Source organism: Lates calcarifer, linkage group LG11 (genome assembly GCF_001640805.2).
Source record: "Lates calcarifer isolate ASB-BC8 linkage group LG11, TLL_Latcal_v3, whole genome shotgun sequence".
Classification (NCBI taxonomy): domain Eukaryota; kingdom Metazoa; phylum Chordata; class Actinopteri; family Centropomidae; genus Lates; species Lates calcarifer.
In genome coordinates this window covers 2,348,980-2,358,341 of record NC_066843.1, presented here as the reverse complement: position 1 = coordinate 2,358,341, position 9,362 = coordinate 2,348,980, and the positions used below count along the sequence as shown (strand labels likewise).

Below are 9,362 nucleotides of genomic sequence, written 5' to 3'. Positions count from 1 at the left end.
AACTATAAATAGTGAGGTTGCTTTCTCAACTGCTGTTTCCAAAATCACAAATTAACTATGAACCTTAGCAATATGTTTAATGACACCAAGCTATTTTTCTGCCTCTTTCACTCGAAACATTGGCAGAGTAAAATTATTAATTGGTGCAGCTTTAAATTACGACCATTATTTGCATATTTGATGACATGTGGATGAAAATGTAATTTTACCTTCCTAGCTGATACTTGATGTACAGCCACAGAATGATGACAGAAACCTCTTGTTTGGGACTAAATGAAGTACAGCACAGTCTCAGTCCTTGGAAAATATATTACATGCATATTTTTGTACTGCTCCTGGGCTTAATGGGGCTTGATGATAGTAATGCTTCATCTCAAGGTGGAGCTGCATTTTTCAGTCAGTACAAATAGGCTCTGTGTGCAGGATGACCTTCTCTATTAATAACAACACAGTATTAAACAAGAGCTCTTATACACCACACCTGGGACTCTGATATTACTGAACACAGAGCATCTAGAAGAAGGGGAAACAGGTTATCTGCATCAGAAACAAGGAGGCATTTATAATGCTACATCCCTCCAATCAATACACCTTATTCTCATGAACTCAACTGCCCATCCTTCACCCCTGGCTCCCCTCTTCACCTTCCTTTGCAGAGGGCGATCGATGCATAACTGTTCTCATTAACGGTGACATTTTATATATCTGGTCAGATGTGTCATACTGAAAGACCACTCTAACAGAACAGTTCGTCTCAGCTTTCACAGCAACTCACAAAACTAAAAACACGGATGACTGAGCAGCATCCACTTCAACTGGATGGAAGTTATAATGTGAGGATTTCATGAAGGGAGATGCAGTGATAAGACTGGTAAGAGAAAACACACCTTTAAAACAAAATAGAACTGTACATATTATCATGAAAGGTACCAATTAAAGTCTGGATACAGAAAAAACATCACTTTGACTGAACTCTGCCTGTTGCAGCTGAAAACGACACTATGAGAGCAGTGAAACTCCATAAAGCCGATGAGAGCTGCAGATAATTTTCTGTACGTTCACCATTGCCAGAGACACCTTTCATAGACGCATTGTTTTCTTATTGTTATTTGCATGGTTGCATGGATTTTAAGGTTAAATAGTTGCATAATGTTGCTTTAAAGTTATGTTTAGGCAGCTGGTTAAAAGTTATAAGTTAATTAAATCTAGCTTGAGTGGAGGTGAAGCCATTTAAATGCCTTGTTAAACATTTCGCTCTCATGTTAACGACGAGCAAACGATTTGTTGTGACGGATGAGGCAGAAGTGTCTGTTGCCAAAACCCGCTTCTACCGGCTCGAGCCAAGAAACAAGATCAAGAAAAACAATATCAAAGATGTCTCTTTATTAGCAGTAAAATGTTTTACAGCCTGATCTGTCGCAGGTACAGCGCGGCCGCTCGATCAGACATCCCGGAGAGAAAAGAGCAGTGATGCACTTTAAGAGAGCTTTGAGACAATTCTGGTGAATCCCAGAGGACGATTCAAAGTCAGAGAGCAGCCACAGAGCTTATTCATTAAAAGTGGGACTTTTTACAAGACCGCTCCTGGTACTTATCAACTGTAAAACATCCCGCTGGGTGTAGCTTTTATTGGAGAGCAGACAGTTGTATATCACCTCCCTTTAAACTCAAGCTCAGGGACGTGCTGTTGGAAAGCCTGTGTGTCGCTGTGATTTGTGTCCCACTCCAGTTTATTGGCACTGGGTGTTTTTTGTTTCACGCGTCTTTGTTCTTGTATTACACAACAGGTTGTCACAGACGCTGGAGACGGATCCATAAATATCCTCAGTGCTCCTCTCCACCTGAGCAAATAAAGCACTTCAGTGCACTGGTGCATTCAGGTCTGTGTTAAATGGTTTGTTCCTTCTGATTAGACATGTGGATCTACTATACAAGTGTGTATGTTTATCAAAAATACATGAAGCAAACATCTACCTCGTGACCCTGTCTGCTTATCAAACGACCTTACAGACAATCCAGACCCCACAAGTTGACCCACGCAGTCTATCTGCCCAACAGTGTGCACCCTACAGAGCTTTGAGAGGCTGGCTGGCTACTTAACTAGACTATTACTATGAAGTTGCATCAGAGAGCGGCTCTTTGATGCTTTAAGTGTTGTATTATTTAACTGGTGACGAGCAGGGGGAAAGTGCTACTGGTTTGTATCTACCAAAAATGCAAAAAGCCCTGTATCTTAAGACGTACAATGGCAAGAGATTCAGACTGATAAAAACTGGCTTTCAAATTTTAATCATGACATTAATTCAAAACTGCAACAAACAGTTTTGTGTTGTTTCTGCTCCATGGTGAAATTACAAATGTGCACCTGCAACTGGCCACAAAAACGCAAAAACACAGGTCCAAATGTAACACAAAGTACTGACTTACTGAAGTTACTTGCACCTGCTGAATGTGCGCTGCGATAACGTGCCACGCTCTGTTCGTTCACAACAGGAACAAATCTCTGAGCTACCTCTTAGGTTGGGACAAAAACTTATGAGCTATGTAAAATCTAAATACCTGGACACAAGCAGAATACAAGATCCATAGGATGGTGTAACATGGTTTTCAAGGTGTAACCATCCATTGGAATTTTAAAGAATGAATATTAATCAGTTACTGAAGGTGCACTGAAGTCCCACGATACATCTAACATGTTTTCCTCATCTGTGTAGATGTTAATCAGACTCTTCTGTCTGTGACATTAACGAGCAACACACACTCTCTTCACAGCCAAATTAATCAATTGAGCACACACCAAGGAGGTTGATTGTCAGCGTGTGTGTGTGTGTGTGTGTGTGTGTGTGTTCTTGTCCTTCCACCTCTGTTAGGATCAATCTGAGCTTCAAACCTTGTGATTAAGGACATTTCTGGAAAGTAATGACATTCTGTGAGGTCCTTAATTCTTCCAAAAAACAGGTTAAGTTAATGCTTTAAGTAAATTATTAAAGTACAAACCTCTGTGTGTGTGTGTGTGTGTGTGTGTGTGTGTGTGTGTGTTCTGGCAGCCTGATGATCTTTGAGAAAACAAACCTGGCTGATTGTGTTGAACCTCTCAGATGGCTGTCTGAATACCTGATTGGTGTGTGAGTCCATGTGTGTGTCTACTCCTTCCTATTGGATACAGATGACTATATGACTTAGTGAAAAACTAAATAAATAAGAGTAAAGGTGATTTTTTTTGGGCTGTAAATGTCAGCCAGCAGAGCAGCTGCCCCACCGTGATATAAAGAGTAATGCCACTGTTAGACCAACACACACACTCTCTCTCTTACACACACACAAACAACACCAGCCATCCATTTTAATTACAGCCCCATTGTTGTGGTGACGGTTTGGGAATTAAGTGTTTGTGATCAACAGGTTTTTTTCCCCTGTGTCCTGCCTGGTCTTTGTTATTCTCTGCACGTCTCTGCAGGGTGAAGATGTCACACACAGATGATTCAAGTATAGCTACACTGGTAAACTCTCTGCTACATTTTCATCTATGCTAAAGTCAAGTGTGAGGTGATTAAAAGTAGCTTGATTTGATAAACCTCTTTATCATTCATCACCACTGGCTGCCGCCATTCAAGTTTGCACTGGTCAGCATGCAGCGTGTTTATCAGGAGCACCTGCCAATGTCACAGATCTCTCATATCAATACCACATCTGTTGTCAAACCAGCTAATGTTGTTAGCATTACCCCGTCTCTGAAAAGGTACAGGGAGGCTGTGAACAACACATTCATCTGTTGAATTTGTTACTGATGTTAACGATTCTGAAACCAACACCAAAACTTCAACACAACCGTCTAACAATCTCCTATCACAATACAGGAAGGCTGACTTTAACGACCTTCATAGCTTAGCCGGGCTAGCTCTCACAGAGACATGGAGAAGCTCAACTTTGTTCTATAGCTGACTTTCAAGGGTCCCATGCACACCCAGAAAATATTCCCTAGAGGACCAAATGTGGATCAATCCGCTGCTGAAAATAGTCCCCAATAAATGCTGTTTGATTTCAGACAGCAGTTTGACTGCTACAGTGACTGGCTGTTTTAGATATGAAGCCATGTATTTGTGAGGTGTTTTTGAAGGTTGATATCCTCAGTGGGAACCAATAGGCTTGGAGCTTTGAGCCACAGACAGAGTGGGAAGTCAAGAAGCATTGAGACCAATGAACACATTGTTTGTTCTGGTCTCTTCATGGGATTTAGAGAGAAGTTATTTATTAATAAAGTTAAAGTTATATTCTCACCTCATGCATGCCAGTGTGAATAGATCCAAAACATCAGACCATATTTACCAAAAATGTAGAGCTCAACATTTGACTCTTCTGAGAATGTTGTTTACAAAATTTAAGAATTTATAAAACCTTGATGCATTTTTTAAAGCGAATGCACCCTTTCAACAGGAGGGTCAGCAGAGAAGAAGAGATACTGTTGGATTTAAAGCAAGATGTTGCCAATGCTGTGCAGCTGAACATTCATCAGATCAGCTCTGTATCAGGCCTGTAAAGTCTCCTGAGCCTCCGTATGAAATGTCAGTTAAATATCAGGAACATCAGTTCTCACTGACCATAATACTCCCTCAGAGCTCCGTCTCTCATATGAGCAGTGATGAAGTGCAGCAAACTGAGCGAGCAACAGCTGGCGCACAGATATTACAGCGATCTGTTTCCACCCCTGAGAGAAGAGACTGCTGGGCCGAGATATCAGACACCAACACAGCCAGAGAGTTTCTAGATTTCATGGTGAATTATCTGGGTGAAGTCAGTCAGAGCTTAACTCCACAGCACACAGATACACACCAATTATGAGGAAGGCAAACTACTTAATTTCTGTTTTCTCACCTTTATATTTGTGGAATTGATTTTCCTATATTTGCCCTCTAGTAGTAACACCAACACACACACACTGAGGTTGCTTTGTATAAAGAGAAGTCTGTAAATGAGTTTCTACTGACATCTTATGGCAAATTTTCATCATTACACCAACCTCTACACAAACTTATATTAAAACCTGGGTCAGTGCTGGATCTATTCTGGACCACTATATTTACTGGCCTCAAGTGCACCAATTATTTAATTTTTTTGTTTAAAAATGAAATTAACCATCACTTATTCAACACTAACAGTGTGCATGTGTTCCTACCTGGGATCTAAATGAATGATCAAGCTGTCAGATGTCTTCTATGGACAGATCCCACTGTCGGCCAACACCACCTCCACACCTGTCCACAGGTCATCATCAAATCCTCCAGGTTCTAACAGCAGCAGAACAAATCTGTACCAACAGTGCAAAATAGTCAATTATTATATTAGTATTCTGTTTTCTTTCTAACACGACTGTATTTAGAACATATTAATGTACACTTGAGTTACAGTGAGATGAACTACCATATATCATGGCATTTGCTGTTGAGGCATTAAGAAATGAATTATTTATCTAATTCAAAATGACTGTAGTTGTCCTACAAACCACTGTAGTGAGTGAACTCCAATAAATACACGATGCAATGCAGCTTTACAGTTTCACCATGCTATCAGCTGTTCCACACACAAACAATTGGCACCACAATACACAACTAACAGGAGCCATTTTGGCCCTTTAAAATAACATGTAACACACCACAAGAGAAGAAACAAGGCAATACAGCAGCCAAAGGCAATAAATCAACACGTAAATATCAAATGAACGGACAGCGACGATACAACTACAACTAACTAACCAGAGCTAACAGCTAACAGTTAGCTTGGGGATTAGCATTAGCGATTAATGTTAGCGACATTTTGAAAACATTAATACAACAATACAGTGTGCATTAAAGAATGTTGGAGACATTAGACGACGTTTTCATAACCTCGACTGTTTTTTAAGAAAAGTATTTGAACTTGAGCAGCAGGTATGTCCTACTCTCTCCTCACAGTCACCTAGCAACAAGCTAGCAAGACGTGCGCTACAACTCACCTGAGTCTCAAACACTAAATCACTCAACAGACGCAGTCTCCTTCATGTTCACGGTTGAGATTCCAATTCAGTTTATTGGCAGCTGACACATAAAAATAATCAAGTTAATGATTTATCTGTGGCGTTACACACCGGAAATGGATTTGTCGAGCTTACAGCACGTTCACGGAGCGTTTACAGGAGGACATTAAATTAGGAAGTGCCGTGAAGGCAACACGTGGCGCCCTCTATAGGCCTGAGGTCGAAAAGTTAAAAAAAAAAAATAGAAAATTAAAAAATATTTTTTCCTTGACCTCGATGTATAGTCATGAAGTCAAGGAAATATGAGCATTTAAAAAAAATAAAAAACAAATCACCTTTATTTATGACACATGGATTTATACACAGGCTCCATATAAAACAATAAAGCAGATATTGTTGAAATAATGTAATATAATGAAAGGAATATACAAGTAGATAATAACAATTTAAAAAATGAGTATGTTTCTCTTCAGTTAAAATCCTCCTGTTGAGCAATATGAGTAACCATCGACAGGCCCCCAAAATGTAGTGCAAATTTTTTGACGACTTTAATAAACTACTGTCTGCTGTGTGTATTGATTTTAACTGCATTTAATATTCTTATTGATAATACCAAAGATAACTTTGAACTTTCCCAGCATGTAACAAAGGACATATTTTAGCCCTAATAATTTAAAGTCTACATATTTCTGAGGCTGTGGTGTCTGACGAGGCCGTTTCTGATCATTGTTGTTTTCTTTAAAAGGACCATGTCTGCTGAGACCAGCAGAATCAAAACAGAGGGGATCAGAAAGCGCCATATCAGCGAAAACACCTGTACATTATTCACCCACATCAGCTCAGCCTTCACTTCCTGTCGGTGATCCTCAGTATGAATTTTATTGATGACATTACCAAGAAGACCAAGGTCGTCTCTGGTCTGACAAAAAAGCACAGGCAGAACACATTCATTATGATATCTCCAAAAAGAGATTTTATATGTGTTATTTATTCAGTATGCTCCAAACAGCCACAGTTTTCATTAAAATCAAACTAAATATGCTGCTGCTGCTCCCAGTTTGAGTTAATCACATGCTGTTTGCCGTCAGTGAGTTGAACTATAAAGTTTAGAGCCAGCACAGAGGGACTGTTGATACTGAAGGTAGATTTAAGGTGGAGGATCACTTTAAAGCCACTTAGGGGTGAATTACTCAGATAATCAGGGTTTGAGAGGTTAAAGAGCGTTTATAGACGGCGAGCTTCCGCGTGCTCTGTGTGCTTTGAAAACTTTAACCAAATTAGCTAAAGACAACAGTCAGCAGGCCTCTTCTTATCCTATTATGGTTGGGCCTTCTCCACTGGACATTTGGAATTTGAATATCCATGCAAGCTTCACTTAACGTTATGTAATGCTGTTAGAAGCAAACTAACAGTGTACCAGCTGTTCATCCTGCAACCCTTAGGCCCCAAAGGTTCGACTGCCAATGTCCCGGTGCCAGACACCACAGGACGCCCTCAGTGGTCCTGTGTATCTTCTTTACCAATTAATCCATCCATCAATATATTTTTTAATTCACTTTGCCTACATGGCACCTATCAGAACTTCCCCAGCCCACAGTGATGTCTTCAAATGTCTTGTTTTGTCTGAACAGTCCAAAGCTAAACACATGTATTTTATCATAAGACAAAGAAAAGCAGAATGGAACTGGAACCAGTGAATGAACCAGCAGTTTAGAATATGTGATGTCTCTTATGTTGCCTGGTCTCCTCAGGACAGTGCTTTGACACAGCAAACAAAGGTCTATTCTCCACCCAACCTACACCTGACTGGAGGTGTAATCAGCCGGAGTACCTGAAGACACCTGTGTGGTGTGGGAGAGCAGAGTCTTTACAGTTGTAAAAACAGCACACTGAACAATCAGGTGACTTGAATGTTGCAGTGTGTTCAGTGTTTTCAGTTCTCAGGCCTCGAGCTGAGACTTCACAGAGAGTGGAGACAGAATAAAGGCCAAACTTTATCTCCATCATGTTAAAAATGAAACTGGTCGATAAAACACTGAACAGTTAGTAACTGCTCTTTCATTTTGATATATCTGTTCTTCATCTTCTACTGCAGCTGTCTGACCAGCTGCTTCTCCATCTCAGAGTCTGGAGCTTTTTCTGCTTTCTGCACTTTTTCTCTGCCGAGCTTCACCTTTGGTTTAAAGGCCACAGACGGCAGCTCCTTCTGGATCCTCTGCTCCCTCTGCCTCCTCAGCAGAGCCAGGATCTCCCTCCTCTGGTCGGCCATGGCCGCGTACCGCTGTCTCTCCTCCTGTCTCTGCCGCAGAGCGGGGACACTCAGCGGCTCCAGGGCGGAGGCTCTGGGACCAGAAGCTGCCGCGGTGCCGCTGCGCTGCTGCTGCTGCTGCTGCGGCCGGGACACCGGCAGCCTCTGTCGGATATCGGCCGACACCAGCCGGGACTCCAGCGGCGGCAGGAGGGACAGGGAGCTCCACAGCTGCCTGGCGTGGGACACATCCTCCGGGGAAGAGCCGTCAAACACGGTGAAGAATTTATCAAAGTCCTCCTGCTCCGGAGGCTCAGGCTGGGCGGACATTTTACTGTTAACAGGACAATTTATTTCACACAAAAGTAAGAGCAGGTGATGTTGTTTGGTGTGGTCACCGTGGAAACGAGTGTGTTACGGCAAGCCAGCAGGAACATGAGTTGAACCTAGCACGTAAACCCTTCAAAATAAAAATACAGGTCCACACTTTATTAAGGTATTATTATAAATAAAGAGAGCCAAATTAAAGAGCCAAATTACTGAGAGTTTTTTTTAAACTAAACAAATAATAAATTATTATTACAGATGAATTAATGTGTGAAAAGACTTAGTATCATTGTTGGTGGGTGTAGAGCTAATCTTAACGTCTTTATATACTGTTGAGGAAGTTTAATTTGTAAAAAATATTTTCAATTCTATAAGATAAAATATTATATTATATTATATTATATTATATTATATTATATTATATATATTGATATATATCTTAAGATCATAACCTGGAAGGTAACTAGTAACTCTACATAACTATAATGTTGCTGAGTAAAAAGAACATTTCCCTTTAAAATGTGGAGAAGTAAAAGTAAAAAGTAGCAGAAAATGGAATTAGTAAATTACAGCAACCTCAAAACTGTACTTGAGTACAGTACTTGAGTAAATGTACTTCGTTACTTTCCACCAGTTCTAACTACATTTACATCAGTGTAGCAGCCAAATATAGTCACAGTAAACCTCTCCACCTCAGCCTGTTAGTGAACAATCCGAGGCTTTTAATTTGAAGGCTGAACTGATGAACTGCACCTCTTGATTGCTCGCTCGTGCGCT

The 9,362-nt window shown here is 40.7% G+C and overlaps 1 protein-coding gene and 1 long non-coding RNA gene across 2 annotated transcripts in view; both read right to left on the bottom strand.

Moving 5' to 3' along the window:
• LOC108888602 (uncharacterized) overlaps positions 1-6,188 on the bottom strand; it is a 30,213-nt gene extending 24,025 nt beyond the window's left edge. Inside the window, exons 1-2 of the long non-coding RNA XR_001961859.2 lie at positions 5,990-6,188; positions 5,174-5,305 (exon numbers count right to left, since the gene is read on the bottom strand). This is a non-coding gene — a long non-coding RNA (uncharacterized LOC108888602). The remainder of the gene's footprint in view (positions 1-5,173; positions 5,306-5,989) is intronic.
• A 144-nt stretch (positions 6,189-6,332) lies between these two features.
• hoatz (HOATZ cilia and flagella associated protein) lies at positions 6,333-8,662 on the bottom strand. The gene has a single exon (XM_018684662.2). It carries the CDS (start codon positions 8,586-8,588, stop codon positions 8,097-8,099), a length of 492 nt encoding a protein of 163 aa, XP_018540178.1. The 5' UTR covers positions 8,589-8,662; the 3' UTR covers positions 6,333-8,096.
• Between the last annotated feature and the right edge of the window lie 700 nt (positions 8,663-9,362).

What these genes read in the sequence shown, in the direction of transcription:
- hoatz (XM_018684662.2), bottom strand. Translation starts at nt 8,588, where the DNA reads ATGTCCGCCCAGCCTGAGCCTCCGGAGCAGGAGGACTTTGATAAATTC.